The sequence below is a fragment of the Mauremys mutica genome, chromosome 24 (assembly GCF_020497125.1).
Source record: "Mauremys mutica isolate MM-2020 ecotype Southern chromosome 24, ASM2049712v1, whole genome shotgun sequence".
Taxonomy (NCBI): Eukaryota; Metazoa; Chordata; order Testudines; family Geoemydidae; genus Mauremys; species Mauremys mutica.
The window spans coordinates 10,421,586-10,442,547 of NC_059095.1; the positions used below are offsets into that span (position 1 = coordinate 10,421,586).

Below are 20,962 nucleotides of genomic sequence, written 5' to 3' on the forward strand. Positions count from 1 at the left end.
AGGCATATGGAGTCTGATCCAAAGCCCGTTGGAAGTCAATTGGAGCCTTTCCATTGGCTTCAGTGATGGACTTTGGAGCAGGACTATGCTTAAGTACCGTGATGAATCGGGGGCTTAGATGTTAGTCTGCATTGAACTTTCACCGTCTGCTGGCCTAGGCACCTCCATGCGTCAAATCCAGTGCCAGGGTTCCGAGACCTTTGCTCTACATCTAGCTTCTGTGTTTATAACGGAGACACACTGCTCCTCTCTGGTGCTGCCTCTTCCCCTCCCCTAAATGTCTTGTCATTTAGATTGGAAGCACTTTGGGGCAGGAACTATCTAATGAATTTGTACAGTGCACCAAGGAGTCCCAATTTCAGGTGTGGTTTGCTTAATAAAAATAAGGTGTTTTCACAGTGCCTGCACCCACATCATGCAGATTTAAACAAAGGACCCAAAAAAACTTAGCCACAATCACATCTAGACTGGCCCAAATACAAGAATTCCCTTCAGTGAAAAGCGCTGAGGTTCTGCCATTTGGTTTTGTTCTGCAGCAGAACGAAACTAAGACCTTTTGAAAGCTTTCCCAAAAAACAGAGAAAGCCTCCCCCACACCCGATGACCCTGTGGATAGGAAAGTTACCTGGGGTGTGGGAGACAGGTTCAAGACCCTGCCTGAACTCAGATCTCCCACATCCGAGGTGAGTGCCCTGTCTAGATGACTATTCTGGGGAGTGGGCCTCTTCCCTTGCAACCTGAGACACCTTCCAGATGACAGCTTTGTCTAAACCAACGCCTTCCTGCAAAAAGTTTCAATTTTGACAAACTGGCATTTTCCAATGAAAAAATATTAATAAAAAATCCTTCCCATTCTATTCATACCCCTCCCTCTCCAAATTCAAGTTTCCATCCACAGCCCCCCTGTTTCCTCCAGCCTATTTTCCAGCCACCACCCTATTCCACTTTATATTTCATGACTGTTTACATCTTATGCCGACACCAACTGCTGCAGCTCTCGGCAAGTTACTCGACCTCTCTCCTTCAGCTTCCCCCATCTGCAAATCTGGAGGTAACTTACCTATGTCATGTGGGTGTTGTGAGGATTTGATCACATTTGGAGAACAATTTGACGGTGAATACACTATTTACGTACAAAGTGTTTGACAAGAATCTGAGGTGTCCTGTAATTTAGTCAAATGCCACAAAAGGCAAAGGGTGTTACCCTCTAGTGGATGTGCTTCTGAACCACAGGCTTAACTATGCAATCCTGAACGGCATTATAAAAGCAAAGGTTTGCATAATGACAATATGTGACTTTCTAATAGTGCATATTATTCTGAAGCTGCTCTGAAAGATTCTTTAACACTTGCTTGGCTGACATGCATGCGTGCACACACCTTCAGAGGTTTTTCTCTCTTCCACAGCCTCATTCATTACTTAGCTTGGGCTAGATTTTAGCACAGGGTATTCCACTAACTAACCTAGCATAGTGACAGGTTTCAGAGTGGTAGCCATGTTAGTCTGTATCAGCAAAAAAAGTCCTCGTGGCACCTTAGAGACTAACAAATTTATTTGGCCATAAGCTTTCATGGGCTAAAGCCCACTTCATCAGATGCCTGCAGTGGAAAATACAGGAGGAAGATTATATATATACATATATACATATACACACACACACACATATATATATAAACACACAGAACATGAAAAAATGGGGGTTGCCATACCAACTCTAACAAGACTAATCAATTAAGATGGGCTATTATCAGCAGGAGAAAAAAAACTTTTATAGTGATAATCAGGATGGCCCATTTCATATGAGTTTTTTCCATGAAGTTGATGGATTTCCACTTCATACAGCTAAATTCAGTGCCTTTTTTCTCCTGTTGCTAATAGCCCACCTTAATTGATTAGTCTAATTAGAGTTGGTATGGCAACACCCATCTTTTCATTGGAGAGAGATGGGGTGTGTGTGTGTGTGTGTGTGTGTGTGTGTGTGTGTGTCTGTCTGTCTGTGTCTCTCCCCCTACTGTATTTTCCATTGCAGGCATCTGATGAAGTGGGCTTTAGCCCACGAAAGCTTATGCCCAAATACATGTGTTAGTCTGTAAGGTGCCACAAGTGCTCCTCGTTCTTTTAACCTAGCACAGGCAATCTAGCAAGCCAAAGACTACCAAGGCAAGCAACAGCCCGATGGCCGACGCAATCTGTTAGTGCTTTACCTATCAGGGACGGGGAACAGACTTCCTGCTTTATTCTTATCTAATTCAAATTATAATCAAAGGCTGATTATACAGAGAATGATTAGATCAGGTTGCCACTATGAGGCAGACACGAGTCACCAGGCTGCTTTTGTAACTCCATTCTCACTCTGCTTAGGCTCACATTATCTGCAGCCCTCCACTGATCATTCTTATTCAGTTGTTTCCAAGGGGGGGGAAAAAAGGTTGTAGCCTATGACCTTGAGTTCTCCTTTGTTAGCCATATAGAGCAAATTTGGTATGATGCCACAAAAACACCACCACGCTACCAGCATGCAGGGTAATGACATGCCAACCTGAAGGGAGCGCAAAACGCTGAATAGGCAGCAAACCCCTGCGGGGCTGTCCATCAAGACAGATGCTTGGAAAATATGAACAATCAGCTTCTCGTCCTAATTTTTCTCACGCTCTCAAAGCGGCACATTTTTTAAAGTATTCAAGCCATGATACTGCAGGAAATGTTGCTTCAAATAATGTAAACTGGTAATTGCTGCTACCCCAGCCTGAACACAACGTTCCTGGATATCAGATGAGTTACCATCGTGAGCACTCAGTGTGTCAAGAAATCCTGACTCCCAAAACTGAGGCGCTTCGGTGTCTCCCCTCTCTGCCTTGAGATTACCTGCTCTCCAAATTTTATTGGGCTCTCTCTCTATGTCAAAGAACCTGTTCCCACCCCGCTTCCAAGCTCAGTTATGGGCTGATAGCTGAAAAGGAAAGGAAGGTCATTCAGTATCTTGTACAAACCTCCTGTTTTCTCTAGCCTTACCTTACAAAATAAGAACTGTTAGCTAAGCAAGCTCTTTATCGTGGCTTAACCCCAGAAAGGTGCGAAGCATAAGGAGACTGCATGCCAAGTGTAACCCACATAGCGGACGTGCCAGTTGCGTTGGACTGCGGGATCATGGGCGCGGTCTGTGCCAGCGCCAAACGGGGCAGAGGTGGGTGATGGACTGTAAAGGAGGGACGGGAAGTTTTGTGCTGAAGAGAAGCTAGCTTAATAGACAAAGAAGCATTAGCAGATTGGACAGAGGCAGCAGAAGAGGATGGTAAAAAAGCATCGTTAGCTGGGATGGACGGCAAGTTCTGCAGAAGCGCAGGCTCAGAGTTAGAAGCGAGTAATGGAGGAGGAGGAGGTAATGAAACATTAGGAGGGGGTGGAGGAGGGGTATGAAAAACAGACTGCACTGGCGCTCTGTTTAGGTGTTGGGCAGCTCTGTTCTCACTGGATGTTACTAAGCTAGAGGAGGGGGGCTGGAAGGATGAGGTGCTGGCAACAGCCTGCAGAGGGTTTAAGCTCAGCATTGTGCTGCTAGAAACAGCACTGCTGCTGAAACTGGCTCCAAACTGATGAGAAGAGGAGGCAGAAGGCACCGCATGGTTAAAAATACCTGCAAACAGGAGAAAAAAAACTCAGCTTCAGCAGATGGGCTTTGTACAGTCACAAGTGACAAGAGAAACAAAACAACAAGAAGCCAAAAAAAGCAAAATTATAGCAGTTACAGCCCCATACAAAATATGCAGCATGAAATAGCAGCAAGCAATGAGAGATAATGGATGCAGGCCAGGAGGTACAAGAGAGTCACTTACCTTCCTACTGCCAGCCTGTAAATATAGTCCATGGGGAACAATGGCCAGACCCAAGAGAAAGCAGAACTTTTGATTCTACGCCACACAGGTAACCTTTTGATGAGATTACCCAGTCACTAGAGTTCTTTATCTGAAGACTCAAATGACTGTTGTTCCCTCCTGCTTACCCACTTACAAGGCTGCAAGGGCAGAGAGTGTATGTCCAGCAAATCTAAAACGCTAAGAGGTGAGAGTTAGGATTTCCCGACATGGTGCATGAATGATTATGGGCAGAACCTGTCTGAACCTGCCAATACTATGGGGTTAAAGGAAAATTCTTTCCTATCTGCTTCCACTAGTTTGTCTCATGAGAACAACAGCACAGAATGCTAGAGGTGCACATGGCATTTGCCATTCCTGGCACAGAAACACTCTCTTATCAGTGTCAGTTCAAGAGCCAGTAGAATCCTACACGAATCCTATCAGCATCTCATCTGAAAAGGATACGGATATTCAGCACAAACAAGGAAGGGGGGAGGAAAGAATCTTATGTCCAAATCTCAACCTTCACTGAAGCTGACAAATCAGATATCCTTAACTGTTCAGAGACGGCAGCATGACACGTTAAACCTTTAGACCTGCAGGGAGACCTAAGCTAGTTCCAGCATAGTGACAACTGACACGACCACATGTTATGAAATCAGAATATCGAGGTGCATTCCCATTTCCTTTAATGTTTAGTTCTATGTTCATCTAGCAGAAAGAAAGCTGATCATTCTATCAGTCGTGAGAGATGCAGGATAGAGTCAATCCGAGGCAGAGCTGCTCCACCTCCTGCAGAAGTGAAAGGGTTTGGTACCTGGAAAGAAACACGGACACGCTTTCCTCTAGCCCTGCCCTTATACCAGAGAAACAAAGTTCTGCCTACCTCCAACTGTTCCACCTGTAACCCCAGGAGAGAAGTTCCCCATAGCATGAGAGTTAGTCAGTCTGGTTGCAGCTGATGACACGTGGACCAGACTGGCAGCAGCTGGCATTGAATTAAATAAGGACTGCAATACTGAGGAGTTTGTCACCGAGTTGAGGTTTGCCTGCAAAGCCATGGGACCCAGGGGGAACTGCGATCCAGTGGTCAATGTGTTTAAGAAAGGATGGTGTGTCTGAACAGAAGGTGCTGGGTTGCCTGCAGATGAGACACCAGTGGAAAGGCTTTTGCCATTGAGAAGGCCACCAGAAGATACAGCAGCAGCAGAAATGAAAAGGTTGTGGCCGTTTTTAAACTCCACATCTCGGTCCCGTCCTTTGCCGACCTTGCCATTGTGCTGCAAGGAACTTTTTTCAGAAGCCGCCCCTGGACGAATGGTTAATTCACTGAGCTCTTTACTTTTGACCCCTGACCGGTTTAAGTCTTCTCCTTTCATGCTGCCGAGGCCTTCAAGCTGCCTCTTGTTCAAAAAGGGGTTTGTCTCCAAAATCCCCACATCTTTGCTCCTCTGTGACTGAAAACCCAGAGAGGAGTTGAGGGTCGTCACATCTGAAGTCTTGTGAGGAAGAGAAGCACCATCAATAAAGCTGTGTAAACCGATGTCTGTGGTCAGTCCACCGTTATACATGGATCCATTAGCGGAGTTTGTATTGGGGCTGAGTCTGTCCATCCCAGAGGAGGACATGGTGATGTTTTTCCGTGCGTGTGCTGCAATTTTGGCATCGATGGCCATGCCATCCTCAGAGGACGGCCTAAAGGCAAACAGGGAATTCTGGCTCAGAGATGAAACAGCCTGCAATGGGCTATCTGTAGTTTTGGTCAGGTTGATGTCAGAAATTGGCGAAAAAGTAGACTTCCATTTACTGCTATTCATGTTCTCACTGGTTTGTGCTTGTCTCCTCCCAGCTAAACTGCCACCTAGTTTGGAAGAAGGGTTGCAAGCATCAATAAACAATTCATTTATTCTTCAGCAGGCAAAAATCTGTCCAACAACTGACTCGTTTTAATAGCTGATTCTGCTTTCTGAACACACAGGGAGAAAGTTCACAGCAGCTATTAATCCCTCTATGACCCTAGTTAAATGCATCTCAAAGGACTGATTAGGCTGTTGGAAGAGCAGATTACATCAGCCTTCAAATCTGACACACCCCTAGCCAAAAACTGGTCAGGCATCCTTGTCTAGGAAAAAAGTAAAACCCTCTAAAATGCTTTAATCCACCCATAGTTTTAAAACCTGTGCGCATAATTAAAAGGGCTTTTGACGCAACCAACTATAAAGAGGTGGCCCCAAAGTTTGTGTGATGAAGGATCTGTATTAGCATAGACCTCTGCTTTGAAATGCATGTCTGCTCTATGCCACAAGTTCTCTCCCAGGAAGCATGCTCATCAGTTGACGGTCTAAATACTACAGGGCAGCAGGCAGCACAATGCATTTAAATGGATGGTTAACATTCCCTAAACTTACCATTTTCAATAGTCTTCTGTGGAGATTTGCTTTCCAATGATATCGTTGCAATTTTCCTCTCAATTCTAGTAAGAAAAGAAAATTACTTACACGGTGCTTCTTGAAGTCTTGCTGTTACTGAGTTACCCCTATGACTTACCTCTTGATTTTTAGGTTTCTGTGTCTGCCCAACTAATTTAAAAATGTACAATGCAAACTTACTTGTTCATTGTCTCTCAACCTTTCCAGACTATTTTACCCATTTCAGGAGTCTGATTTGTCTCACATACCCCCAAGTTACACCTCACTTAAAAACTACTTGCTCATATAATCAAACATAAAAATATAAAACTGTCATAAGAACGGCCATATTGGGTCAGACCAAAGGTCCATCTAGCCCAGTATCCTGTCTTCCAACAGTGGCCAATACCAGTGGCCCAGAGGGAATGCACAAAACAAGGAATCACCAAGTGATCCATCCCCTGTCACCCATTCCCAGCTTCTGGCAAACAGAGGCTAGGGACACCGTTCCTGCCCATCCTGCCTAATCGCCATTGATGGACCTATCCTACATGAACTTATCTAGTTCTTTTTTGAACCCTGTTATAGTCTTGGCCTTCACAACATCCTCTGGCAAAGAGTTCCACAGGTTGACTGCGCGCTGTATGAAAAAATACCTCCTTTTGTTTATTTTAAACCAGCTGCCTATTAATTTCATTTGGTGACCCCTAGTTCTTTGTTATGAGGAGTAAATAACTCTTCCTTATGTACGTTCTCCACACCAATCATGATTTTACAGACCTCTGTCATATCCCCCCTTAGTCATCTCTTTTCAGAGATGAAAAATCCCAGTCTTATTAATCTCTCCTTTTTATTGCCCTTTTCTGAATCTTTTCCAATTCCAATATATCTTTTTTGAGATGGGGCAACCACGTGTGCAGACAGTATTCAATATGGGGGCATACCATGGATTTAGAGAGAGGCAATATGATATTTTCTGTCTTATCATCTATCCTTTTCTTAATGATTCCGAACATTCTGTCACAGCACACTATTACTGAAAAATTGCTGACTCTCTCATGTTTACCCTATAATTATAAAATAAACCAATTGGAATATAAATGTTCTACTTACATTTCAGTGTATAGTATATAGAGTAGTATAAACAAGTCATTGTCTGTATGAAATTTTAATTTGTACTGACTTTGCTAGTGCTTTTTATGTAGCCTGTTGTAAGAGTAGGCAAATATCTAGATGAGTTGATGTACCTTCTGGAAGACCCATGTGTACCCCTGGCTGAGAACCACCATACTAGTGGAATTTATCATTACCAAGAAATAAGCTACCAAAGACTCTGAACAGAGGTTGTAATGGAATTTTACCTACATATCAAGAATACTTATTCATGGAACTTTTCATTGCTATTTTCCTTCCTCAGGCAGCCGGATTTACAGCACCTTTACTCTTAAAGTGCTTCACATATACAGAGCAATTACTGCACCCAGAAATGGGGAAGAACGTGACAGTGTTTAACAACACAGAGCAATGTTACACAACAGTTTGGAATAGGAAGTGAAGAACTCTGTATCAAGTTGAAATGGAAGTGGGAATTTTCCAAAAATTACCCAAAAGGTGGGACTTGGTCAGGATGCTGAAGTTAGCACTCCTGCAAAGTTTATGCTCATTCTCCCAAACAAAGCCACCCACTGCAAGCATTAAAAACCCAGCTAGGAGTAGGTTCCCTATGCTCATTCTGCTTTCCAACACCTTCACTGTTTATCAAGAGATGTTAGCTACTAAAGTACACAATATATACAATGCTGAAAACAAACTCTGGCTGACAAGCAGCATGGGTTCATGAGATAGATCTTTGTAGTTGTAGTTAAGACCAGGCCTTGCGTCCATGATCTTAGCCTAGAGAGCTGCCTCTTCAGATCAGATAAAGCTGCTGACCTGACATCAACAGAGTTATATTCACCTGGTGCTATTGTGCTCATCTTCCGATCCCTGTTCTTCATCCGAAGTCAGTGGTGAGTAATGAACACCGTTGGTCTGAATCAGGGGCTTCTCTTTTTTCAGCACTGGAGGCTGGTCATTGTCCTGGTAGGGAACAGGAGAGTTCTTCAGGGAGTTTTCAGGGGAGGAAATGGCTGTTATTTCTAAAGGCTGATTAATGTTATTGACCTGGGATGGGAAGAAAAAAAATGTTAAAGATGAAAATATTCTTTTAGTAAAGAACTTCGTAAGACAACATTCACTCACACTCAGCTTTCAGCTTTAAGACCAGCTTAGTGTTTAACACCAAGAGCCATGCTATGCTTCAATGTCACAACCCTGAAATCCCTGCACAATGCTTGGCTGCTTTTCTGAGCTTTCATGGCTGAATACTTAACCTTGAAGATGATAAAACTAGGCAGTTAAATGCATGAAAACAGGGCAAGAACATTTCACCTCAAGTATCAATTTCTGATGACATGATGAATACAGCCTACAGGTCCTCATTAGGAATATCTGCCGTGTGTTTTATGATAATACTTACTAAAAAGCATTTGCTTAAAGTCAATGGAACATAAGCACTCAAGTCAGTTAATTTATTTTAGACCAGGTAAAATTTAGATTTCACTGTAAGCAAACATATGTTTCACGATCACTTGGAGAATCAGAATCATTTTGTTAAAGATTCTGTTTAATACTTAATATAATTTTTTGAGGGGAAGGTAAGCTGATTTAAAAGATTTTGTAACTATATCTAAATGGATCATTGTAACTTTCAACAACCTGTTGGCTCTTAGAGGAACATGTTCACATGGGTTTTTTATGCTACAGTCCAGAACACCAAAATTGTAACAATGTACAGTACTGACATGCCAAACATACCTACACTTAGCCGCAACTCCCATCATTCTTTTCCTTACCATTGAGTTTATATTAAGCGGTGAGCCTGAAGGCTGAGTAAAGAGTCCAGCCACAGTTGGTAAGGATTTGCGTTTAGGGGACACCCCGGAGTTCATGTTTAGATTCCCTGTGGAGGATCTCTTCCTTCGACCTCGTTTCTTCCCATCCTGCATGTATGCTTGGCCACAGTCCATCCGAATGCTTGCAGTCAGGGGACTGTGCTTGTTAGACGGAGACTGTTTTACACTTCCTGTACTAGGAGAGATTGTGAAGATGATTCTTCTCTTGGCCTCGTTCTCAGGATCGGAAAAGGCGGCATCAGGCTGAAGTTCCCCCTTTGTTCCTTCGGCAAACATCTTCTGAGCATCCACATACTGCAGTACCCCTACCATGCTCTGGGAGGCACCATTTAACTTGGGGCTTGCTGAGTGCTGGTGAGCCGGGGAATTCTGCCCAGAATTCCGTGACTGCATCATTAGCAAAGAAGGGTATTGTGGAGTGGAGCTCCGAGACCCTACCGAGTTAAACAAACTCCCGGAGTCGTCCACAGCTGCCTGATCAACACTATGGTTAAGGTGGGCTGGGCTGTTTGAAAGAGTTCCATTAACTGCCATGGAGCCAGAAGAATATGAAAAACCTGTGGAAAGGGAAAGTATCACTAAACAGAAGCAGTGATGTATACCTTCCAGACTAAATCTCTGGGTATGTCTGAGTGTTCAGCTATCCTATCTGTATTAGATTAACTGGCAATGCAGTAACTCCCAGTCATCTGCATAATACTACGTATTGAACTCTGCAAGGCCGCCCATCACACAGTGAAGCCAAGAACATAGCTGTATGTGTTGGTGAATTAAGTTAGATTTGTCAGTTCACTCTGCTCCCTTCTACTAACTCACAAAAGTTCACACATACCAGGCAAGTGTCCTGCTTTTAACCCAATATTTGTCACAACTCAAGTGCCTTCTCAGGATAAGATGCTCACCTTGGATTAGAACCCAAGAACCTCTCTGCTCTCAGCCCTTTCCTCTAGCCAGTCACCCACACAGCAAGAATCAGCCAGTTTCTTTCCAAAGAGACTGTCATCTGCACACCTAGCCCCTCCCCATAGCTCAAACCAAAGGGAAGCAGGGAGAAAACTGTGGTGGATCTTCAGGAAGTCAGGGGAACTGAAGGAACCTATGTGGGAGTTGAGGGAAAGGGGAGTAATGAAGTTCATTAAGAATCTGCAGCAATGCATCATGCATGGAATTTAGATAAGGCAGTGGCAGACTAAGGGGAGCTGGGAACCCAATGTTACTCTGCAGCATTGACTATAATTGGCTTCAGAGGGAGCTGCCTTCAGCCCTTGTCTGCTGAAAGGATGTTAATCAGGACAAAGGCCCTCAGGGTGGGAAGCACAGAGGAAGAATGACAGTGCAAGTCTGATGAGGATACAGCTGTGGAAGAGCGCTTCCTGCAGGCTATGCTGAAGAGGCACTCACTGGTCCCAAGAAGGTTGAATAAAGGGTCTCGGGGCCTTTTTGGGAAACTGCTCCTGCCCCTTGAATGGAGTGTAGGAGTGTAGTGGGTTTGCTAAGCTCCCTATTGTTGACAGTGGCAGACACAAATTCAACAGCTGCCTTTCCAGACTCCTGAAAAAGGCCTGACTCATTTCTCTCTGTGCCAGGTTAGAACATAAGAACGGCCGTACTGGGTCAGACCAAAGGTCCATCTAGCCCCGTATCTGTCTACCGACAGTGGCCAATGTCAGGTGCCCCAGAGGGAGTGAACCTAACAGGCAATGATCAAGTGATCTCTCTCCTGCCATCCATCTCCATCCTCTGACAAATAGAGGCTAGGGACACCATTCCTTACCCATCCTGGCTAATAGCCATTTATGGACTTAACCACCATGAATTTATCCAGTTCCCTTTTAAACACTGTTATAGTCCTAGCCTTCACAACCTCCTCAGGTAAGGAGTTCCACAAGTTGACTGTGCGCTGCATGAAGAAGAACTTCCTTTTATTTGTTTTAAACCTGCTGCCTATTAATTTCATGTGGTGAGCCCTAGTTCTTGTATTACGGGGAATAAGTAAATAACTTTTCCTTATCCACTTTCTCCACATCACTCATGATTTTATATACCTCTATCATATCCCCCCTTGGTCTCCTCTTTTCCAACCTGAAGAGTCCTAGCCTCTTTAATCTTTCCTCATATGGGAGGCTCTCAAACCCCTAATCATTTTAATTGCCCTTTTCTGAACCTTTTCTAGTGCCAGTATAACTTTTTTGAGATGGAGACCACATCTGTACACAGTATTCGAGATGTGGGCATACCATCGATTTATATAAGGTCAATAATATATTCTCAGTCTTATTCTCTATCTCCTTTTTAATGATTCCTAACATCCTGTTTGCTTTCCCTTTGGGAATGTGCTCAGATTACTGGGGAGCAACAGGATCCACCACAGTGGTACAGCTGGAGGTAGGATTTCCCCAAGGGTGGGGAGACCATCTGTTCCAGCCTTTATTTGTGCTCATGGGAGAAAGCGCTAGAGGCAATGGTCTGCCAGCATTCCACACAGCAACTGCAGCTAGGAGAATTGGGAGGATAAGAGGGGTCACAAACGGGCATGCAGTTGGATGTGAGTAAATTGAATCTATACAGATGCTGGAAGAGAGCCTAAGGGGGACTTCTCGCACTGGGTGTTCAGGACTGACCAACAGGAACACACTGCCTATCTTGGTTTGTGATTATTTTGTCTGAACTGCCACACTCATGTTTCCACCAATGAATTACCCTTCCCTTCATTGTGTTTTTTCAGTCCTACTACACCCTCAATCCAGGTCCTCCTCCTTAACCCAGGAACATTCAACCTTTTGATATGAAACTGCACCATACACCCAGCTCTTGGCAGTATCAGGGGCTCTCAATCACAAGTGCCCAAAAGCTCAAACACACATAATAAAGAGAGTTATTGCTAAGAGACATGGTGGCTCCGTAGAGGGGAGTTCATTACCTGAGGTAGCCAAAGCCAGTGGCTTATTTCCAGCAGCATTGCTTACGCCATTATGAGAACTAGCACCATACTGTTTTTCAAGTGTTGACGACGAGTCTCGATTCTGATGAACTGGACTAGGTGTGCTTCTCTGGAGGAGGTGAAAAAACACAAGCACTTCAGTTCAGAAAGTTTGTTCAAGAGCTGTTCATTTAACAGAATTCATGGGCATCTGTAGGTTTGTGGCTTTAAATCCCTATGGATTCCCTAAACCTTCTAGACTTTGTATATTTTCAGAAAATTACAGTTTAACTCCAGGCTTCCCAAACATCATCAAACCAAGAGCTGCACTGGCAACTTGCTGCAGCATCTAGTTTCATGTAGCCTCCAGAGATGTCATGTCCAAACATGTAACAATCTTTCCACCATAATGCATCACAGCATGCTGAGACATGACCTCTCTGCAGATCACATCTTCTGTATTAGCAGTGAGAGCCAAGCCCTGGACTGCACTGTAGGATCCCAGGGGCTTCATCTGATCATCTCCTGAAGCGTCACTGTCCATGCACAAGGAATATTCCACTGCCCACCAAAAAAAGTCTGGCACCTGGAATAAAAATGACGGTCTCTGACCTCATGTAGCTAGGAACATATTGATGCACAAATTAGAGTCCTCCAGTAATTCCAGAGCCTCGGTAGCCTTCCTGCTACTGTGCTGTAGTTTGTTTCTAGAACTGCTGGTTTCACATACAATGCCACATTTTCCAAAAGCACAAGCAAGTGCTTCTTTTGACAGGGTTCCCAGGTACCTGAGAAATTCAGGTGTTAGACAAGTCCATGACATGTACTCACAAACCAAAGAGAGGAAAGGGACTGAAGCGATTCCTCTCCTTTGAGGAACAAAGGGTGAACTCAAAAATGTGTAGAATGGTTCAGCCTTTGGTCCCATCAATGCCTGCATCTATAACCAAGCCACAGATCCCTGTTTGGATTATTGCTGCTCCATCATAGTGAACAGTGTTGGTTAGACACGACCGAAGGGCATTCCACCACTGGGTTAGAGGTTTGGACTATTCAAGGGTTAGCCCAGTTATGGGACACAGTTAGATCCCATCTACACTACAACTTTTAATATTATTTATATTGAGTTAGCACCTACAAGCCCGTGTCATGGACCAGGATCCCAATGTGGTAGTGGCTGGACAAACACCTCAAAGAGGGTCCCTCTGCCTTTGACTCAGGACAACTGTGTCGTAATGAGGTCCCTCAATCCATAGTTTTAGTGCAGATGGGAAAAGAAACAAAGGGCTGTATCATACCCTCAGTTCACACACACAGTTCCCCTGAAATCAGTGAGAAGCGCACACAGACTGCAGGCATGGTGTCATCTTGAGTATTTCTGTTCTCAAAATGCCTCAGCCATCAGGAACACTAAAGAGAGCGCCAGATTCCCACCTGATGCAAGTCAGCACACTACACCAACTGACAGGTTTCAGAGTAGCAGCCGTGTTAGTCTGTATCCGCAAAAAGAACAGGAGTACTTGTGGCACCTTAAAGACTAACACATTTATTTTAGCATGAGCTTTCGTGAGCTGCAGCTCACTTCTTCGGATTCGAAGAAGTGAGCTGCAGCTCACGAAAGCTCATGCTAAAATAAATGTGTTAGTCTTTAAGGTGCCACAAGTACTCCTGTTCTTTTTACACCAACTGAGTGGCCCAGTACACGTACACACACACACACACATGCACACATTGCAGGTGCTCACAGACTTCAGAATCAAGCTCTCCCTTTGCCAAACCAGTTATCAGCAAGGGATGTTTCCCAAAGGCAGCCCTAACTCCCCAGGGCAGCAGTATAATTCTATAACGATGCCACCTTCCTCCATTTTAAGAGATGTGCCTGCCTGGAACTAAGACAACAGGGGCCCTCCAGCACAACTGCAAGGCCTTTTGCTAGGAGAAGGGACACAGGGAGTCAGACTACGATACCCTCCCACTGCAGCTGGCTGTGGCATCTGTGTAATAATCCCTTATTTAGTTCATCAAAGAAAGAACTCCCGGTGACAGAATGCTAGGAGCAGACACAGCACTCTGGCCACCAAAGTACTAGCTCCCCCCACCCTGAGTGGATTTAATTGGGGGGGATGGGTGCTTAATGGCTTAATTAGGCAGGAAGCTGTTAAGCTAATAAGAGCAATCAACCCATCAACTGGGAACAGTTAAAGGACATGAAGAAAGTACAAGGGGGAGGCTAACAGAGGCCATGGGATACATGATCTCAGGCTAGAGAGATCTTTCCCTCTCCCGTGACAGAAAGCAGGCGGGGGGGAGGGAAGAGGAGTTTATGTCCAATTTTATGTTGCTACACAAGGCTGCACTGGTAAACTGCTGGAGGGGACTCAAAGACCACACTGGTGGTCACAAACTGGGAAGCATCCAGCCAGTCTGAGATGGTTCAGTGGGCTGAGAAGGAAGCCATTAACCCTCCTCTTCCATCCACTACCATTCAGGTGGAGTCCAAATCCATGCTTCCCACAGAAAGGCAGTGAATGCTCCTTAGTAATCTACTGGAATCCTCTTTGGCAGAAACACTGGAGGGAACTGGATGCCTTACATCCCTGGTCTGTCAAGCACTGACCCTCCCACACGGTCCTTTTCATGCTCTTCCCCCTGGGAACACGCACCAGCATAGGTCTGCTGAGATCACAAGGAAAAAAAAAAAAGGAATCCCAAAACATTTCCAGATGTGAAAGCTGAAAAGATACTGCAACAGCTCATGCTTGGCGTGTGACAAACTCAGCCTCAGCACCCACACAAGGTAGCCCCATTATACCAATGAGCAAAGCAAGCCAGACATTCATTTGCCCAGTGTCACACAGGAAGTCAATGGCTGAGCTGAAATTAGCACTTGGGATTCCTCTAGGGTGACCAGATGATAACTTCAAAATATCGGGACTGCCACAGGGGGAGCGCCTTTTCAACTGTTACACTCACAGCGTCCGGGTCTTCAGCGGCACTCCGGCGGCAGGTCCTTCAGTCACTGACGGTCTTCGGCAGCATTTCAGCAGCAGGTAATAAATCTTGCCGCCAAAGAAAGAAGTACCCGCCGCTGAAATGCCGCTGAAGACCATCAGCGACTGAAAGACCTGTTGCCGAAATGCCAAAGACACAGACACGTCGGGTGAGTGTAACAATTGAAAAGGCGCTCCCCCTGCCTCTCACTGCTGCCTAAGCAACAACAAATAAATGAATTAATTAATTAAAACGGGCCACCGCACCTGAAACAAAATATCGGGATGTCTGGTCACTCTAGATTCCTCACTCATAGGCCCATGTCCTACCCATTAGGCTAACCCTGCCTCTCTAGCATGCCATAGATTCAGAACGTAAGTTGTTTGGGAGCAGGGACTTCATCTCTCTCCCTGTCCAGGACACATGCTGGTCTAACATACTCTAGGAAAATAACTGTCCAAGATCCAGGTAGAGACACAGCATCAGCGGTCACTCCAAAAGCATCAAGGGTATTCTAGCTCAATGTCCTGGCCAGGATTCTGGTGCATGGTATACGATTATTCCCCAGTCTGGTTTTTAGTTAGGGATGGAAAGTGTTGACAATCCCTTACTCACCACCTTCTCAACACGGCTAGGTAGGACTACGCTGGCCAGAGGGATACTAACAGGGAGTTTATTGGGCTGCACCGTGCTGAGAGGAATACTGATAGGTAGGCTGGTGATAGTTTCTCCATTACTCGCAGAAGTCCTCTCTCGCAAAACCTGCAAACACAAAAGCAGCCTGTTTCAAAGGGGGCTTCTTACTCACTACTGAGTTTCCCCAACAATGACCAAACCCTGCTACTTCTCAGCATATGTTGACATTTTTATATAAAAATAAGCTGTGCGCATTTTTCCCCAGGCATTTTGCTGTTGTATATAACATGCTACCTGATGGGAACAAATACGAGAAAAGAGTGTTTGGATGTATTGCAAAGACAGCACATCAATTCAGCCAACAACCCATTGCAACCATAGATGAACGGCTGTGTCCAAAGGAATCTGAACCAGATCACCGTGGATAGGAAGGATAGAGGCTCTGATGTGGGTCTCGAGGGAGAGAGGGAGTTTTTGAAAGCTTGTTTCCCCGACATCCTTGCCCATGATTGGGGATTCACAGCCTCTTATTTCTTAACATTTACACCAATGAGAAGTGTAAACATTGATTTGCTGCTGGTGAAGGGTGCTTATCCAACAAATCTGTAGACAAGCCCTCTTCCACAGAGCAGGCAGCAGCAGCGCAACCTTCCTATCACTGCCACCCGGTAGTGTGCCTCTACTCTGCTCCGGAATGGGCGCCTCTACGTGGGAGATGATAGTTCACACTCCATGGTACATTCTCTCCTCAGCCTCTCTGCTGAAGCCAACACCTAGATGATCTGAAGTGGGATTGGTTAAGTGAACTAGAATAAAACACTTACTCATTTTACAGAGTTCAGTGAAAGGCATCTGATAGCAATAAAACTTTTGGTCACTACCAGCCTAGTTCATAACCAGATTCTCTCCATCATCCAGTTCCTTCTTTTGACATCTTGGACATCTTCCATTTCATATTACACCCAATGCTGAGTTTTTTATGGCTTTTTCTATGGCTACCAGAAAGAATGGAGTCCACACCTTCTAGCCTAGAGCTTTTACTTCTTTGCTCCGTCAGAAGCATTTCTGTTGACAGCTCTGTGCGGAGAAGCCAACACATTCCTTACCTTCTCGCCTGCAATCGGTAAGGCCGCTGGGGAAGAGGGCCGAGTTTCCTGAGGACTCAGCTTTATGCCATTTGAAATGCCAGGGCTTGGATATGTAAGGCCATTCTCTTTTACATGGTCAGCTCTGGAACAAAGATGTACACAGTCAGCTTTTTCCTCCTAATGCCCTTTGTCCAAAATGAATTCCTATTACAAACTCAAGGCATTATTGCCCTGCTTACCTGATAAACTGGCACTGCTGGATATACTGGCTAACAGTTAAATGACTATGCCACAAAGCTTTACCACGCTAAAAATCTAGGCCAAGATTCTATTTTCTTCTACTGTCTAGGTTTATTACCAGCAACATGACAAGCATTACCACACCGCATTTCCCAACACAGGAACTGACCACTCTCACCTCTGGTGTATCTCATTAGTTGTTGCTTTTCCATTGACTGCATGGTCCTGATTCAAATGTCTCCTTAGGGCTATCTTAGCTGGGGAAAACCTGGTGTAATCAGGTAAGGACAAGCTTGCTGTCTTGTCCACCTTCTGTCTGCTGCTGTGGTTTGGGGTGCAAGGAATTATTTCTTGGTCCAGGTGAGAGGTCATGTATTGAGGGGTGTTCTGCTTGGAAGAGGGCCTGCTAAGAGCATTATGGATTTCATAGGGAGTAGCATGACCATTCATGGACAGTTCAGGGCTCATGCCGTTGATGTGGGGCATAGGAAATTTAGAGCACTCAAGCTCAAGTTGGAATCTGCCGTGATCAGCCTCGGGCTCACGGCTTAAACGGTTTTTATTGCGTAGCTGTACCGACAGAGACTCATCAGGAGGCATATACGATTTCAGCTGCATGAGCTCCTGCTGCCTTTGACTTTTCTCAAGCTCCACAATGCTGATCTTTAAATGAAGAGGAGGACAAAGATTAAAGACTGTACCTAAGAATAATACCACATTCTGGAGTTTTCCCTTCCAGATGCTTCTCAGAAAAAGTGTCCCCTTTTTTGGTGATAACTCAAAGCAAACAATCTATGATTTAAAAAACAAATTTCAATACACTGCTCTGGATTTGTGAAACAAAGGTACAGGTAGAAAAAAGAATGTTCAAACAGACTACTAGGGAACATCTTCTAGAGCATGTCAGACAATTTCCAATAAAGAGTCTGTAAAAAGTCAGATTTAAATAAAAATACAGCCTAATTTAACACTATTGGATGGTGGGGGAGGGGGAAAATGACACCCTATACTAAGAGTGTCCAACCATGTGCCCGATAACACATTTGGACTGGGTTACCACTTCTTATGAGAAGCCAAGAGAACCAACCCCATTGCGAAAAGAAAGGTCCTTTTGGCAAGATGTTTCTGTGGGAAGTGATGTCTGACATGAGACACGCACACAGGAGATGCAATATAGGAGTAATGGAACGAAACAGAACAAAACCAGTAGGACCTTCCTTTTCACTAGGCAAAGCATTTTAAGGACACAGAGAACAGCTGATAAACCAATGCTCAGGTTCAGAAGCCCAGAGCAATACTGGACGCCAAGCAAAGTTCCATTATTTGCCCTTTATATAGCTGAAAGATTATCTGCAGCTTTGTTCTTCCTAGTGTTCTCAACCCACCCTCTAATCATTTTGTCATACTACTACCATGGCAGCAGGTTTATGTTCCAATGTCATGTAATGCAAAAAAAACAACATGTGCCCTAGCGGGAATACTAGCTGAATACTACTTTGAGCTAGTGGCACTAAATTTGCTCCTGGTTCTACCTGCAATTCCAAACAGTGCTTTTGTTTCTCAGAAATCTGATTCTTCAGTGCCTGCTTTTCCTTCAGTAAGCTCTCCAACGACAGCGTCGACCAATCCAACTTCAGTTCTTCGCATCGTGCTTTAAGCTGCAGGTGCATTAAAGGCTTGGTCAGTGGCATGTTTCACAATTCCAAACTATCAATAGAGCAGGGCAGAATTCCATCCTCCTTTCCACTGAAATCTGACGGGAAACGTCTATCATACTGAAAACTAGCTCTCAATTCAAGGCAAATATTGCAGCTTTACAGAAAAATTAGTTTCCAATCCCTATTTAAGCAGCCGGAGTTGGGGCTTACAAGGCTAACTTTACTCAACATCCCTAAATGCTTCTGCGTACAGTTTCTCCCACCCTAATATTAACTGTGTGAACTGCTGGAAGTAACGGATATATAAACGATAGCTACAGCCAAGCGAGCCCGGGGCAAACTTCTTGGCCACAGTGTTCAATCACCTCAACTTCAAACTGCTATCCCATATGCGCAGAGCATGTCGGCACAGCTGTGTACTCTGGACGAGGTTGGGGCCACCCAAGTCAGCTGTCACATCAGAAAACTTCTGGATTTAAATGAAGATGCCTGTGAGAATGGACCACCTACCCCACCCTTTGGGTCAAGAGTCATTCTTCTGAGAATGATTAAGGAGGAAAAGAAAGCAACTGGCCTCTGTTCTCAGAAGCCAAAAGGTCTAGGACTAGAGAAAAGCCACAGATAGCATAGGAACTAGACAGTGAGCACAAGAACTAGACACACGAGCTCTTCCCATCACCAGCGTAGCATTCTTTGCATGGACAACATTCTTGGAGACTCTAGAGGAACTCAGATTTCCGTTCAGTTTTTGTTCTCATTAAGATATAAAAGGGAAAACAGCAGTTCATGACCTGCCTTCTATATATAAAATGGCCATCACTTGGCTCACACATTGCTAGTCAGATGGAAGCACGGTACGTACCAGCTGCAAGCTCTGGTTCCTGAGTTCACTGTTATCTTTCTCCAGCTGCTTTGTCTGTTCCTTCAGCTGCTGGTTGTGAGCAGAGATCTCCTTCTGAGCCTGAATCAGGTCATTATATGTCAGAGCTTTAACTCCCAACTACAGGATGAGGGGGAGAAAGCATCAGATTCAAACGGGACGCAGTATTCCAATTTCAGACAGTCTGCATACACATATAGTAATAACATTTCACATTTCTATACTGCCCGTCATTAGGGGACTCACGCCACTTTTACAGTCATTATTAAAACTTCCCAACGCTTCTGAGAGGCAGCGTATCACCATCATCATTCCCACTTTACAGATGGGGAAGTGAGGCAGAGACGCGAGATACCTTGTATAGTCACAAGCAAGTCATTGGCAAAGCTGGGAATACAAACCAGGAGTTGACCCCTAGTAGAACCGTATGCTCACCTGTTTATGCAGCGAAGCAGCATGAACTTTCATTTGACCTACCTGCATTTGTTAAGGTGGTGTGGTACCTGCCAGTTTGTCCCAGTGTACCCTCCCCCCATGCTTTTTAGAGCCACTATAGGGAAACAAGAAGCTACTGTGCCTCAGCTTCCCCATCTGTAAAATGGCAACAAGGCTGAGCTCTTTTGCGAGACACTGAGCACTACAGATGGAAAGTGCTGGGTGAATACTGCTAGCTGTTATATTATTACTGTGCCACCCAATGTTATTGGTAGTACCAGAGTAGCAAAGACTTTCCAAATGAGGTCAAGGCCTGACAGTACTAGACTAGCCCAAAGAGTTCACAGGCTAAACAGACAAAACTGACAGCAGGTGGAAGAAATATTGTCCCAGAGATCACATGATTTGCCCGAGGGGTCTCACAGTCTGACCGAACCAGGAACTGAACCCAGATCTCTTGTAGTCCAGTGGCTCAATCACAGGACCAATTCAATGAAGCTTTGAAGCCTGTACTGAGCAGCACAGTAAGGACTATGTTGTGCATAAGGGGGATGTAGTCTGGTTTGGGTAAGTATAAACGAGTTCTCCAGATGTGCAGTTACTGATTAATTCCACCACCGTTATTTATCAGAACAGTAGAGCACCGTGTCAATCTTTATGCTGCAGGTGAATGAAATCACTGCTTCTGGGGTGACCAGAGATTTTTATTTGATTCATTTGTTCAATTTCCAAGTGTGTTCTGTTCTCCCCCTTCATAAGCGGAAGTGGTTGGTGCACAGGGTCATAAATCCACAAATAAAATGGTGTAGTGACATAACACCAACACCAAAGCCTGTGGCTCACCCGGGGCAGGTGTGCACTTTTTGGAGAAAGATTAGGCAGACGTGGCACGTCTACT

At 44.7% G+C, this 20,962-nt stretch overlaps 1 protein-coding gene across 7 annotated transcripts in view; it reads right to left on the bottom strand.

Annotated features, from left to right (window-relative positions):
• The window catches only part of DOT1L (DOT1 like histone lysine methyltransferase), a 129,009-nt gene that overhangs the window by 8,620 nt on the left and 99,427 nt on the right, over positions 1-20,962 (bottom strand). For 4 of the 7 annotated variants that reach the window (XM_044998678.1, XM_044998673.1, XM_044998672.1 and 1 more), the window contains 11 exons: positions 19,612-19,749; positions 18,624-18,749; positions 17,270-17,754; positions 16,870-16,993; positions 15,743-15,889; positions 12,137-12,266; positions 9,157-9,773; positions 8,220-8,425; positions 6,263-6,327; positions 4,741-5,715; positions 3,013-3,634 (listed from right to left, as the gene is read on the bottom strand). In XM_044998678.1, coding sequence (XP_044854613.1) covers positions 3,048-3,634; positions 4,741-5,715; positions 6,263-6,327; positions 8,220-8,425; positions 9,157-9,773; positions 12,137-12,266; positions 15,743-15,889; positions 16,870-16,993; positions 17,270-17,754; positions 18,624-18,749; positions 19,612-19,749 — 3,600 coding nt within the window. In that variant the 3' untranslated portion in view covers positions 3,013-3,047. The remainder of the gene's footprint in view (positions 1-3,012; positions 3,635-4,740; positions 5,716-6,262; positions 6,328-8,219; positions 8,426-9,156; positions 9,774-12,136; positions 12,267-15,742; positions 15,890-16,869; positions 16,994-17,269; positions 17,755-18,623; positions 18,750-19,611; positions 19,750-20,962) is intronic. The other 3 variants (XM_044998676.1, XM_044998674.1, XM_044998679.1) reach the window with 3 other exon arrangements.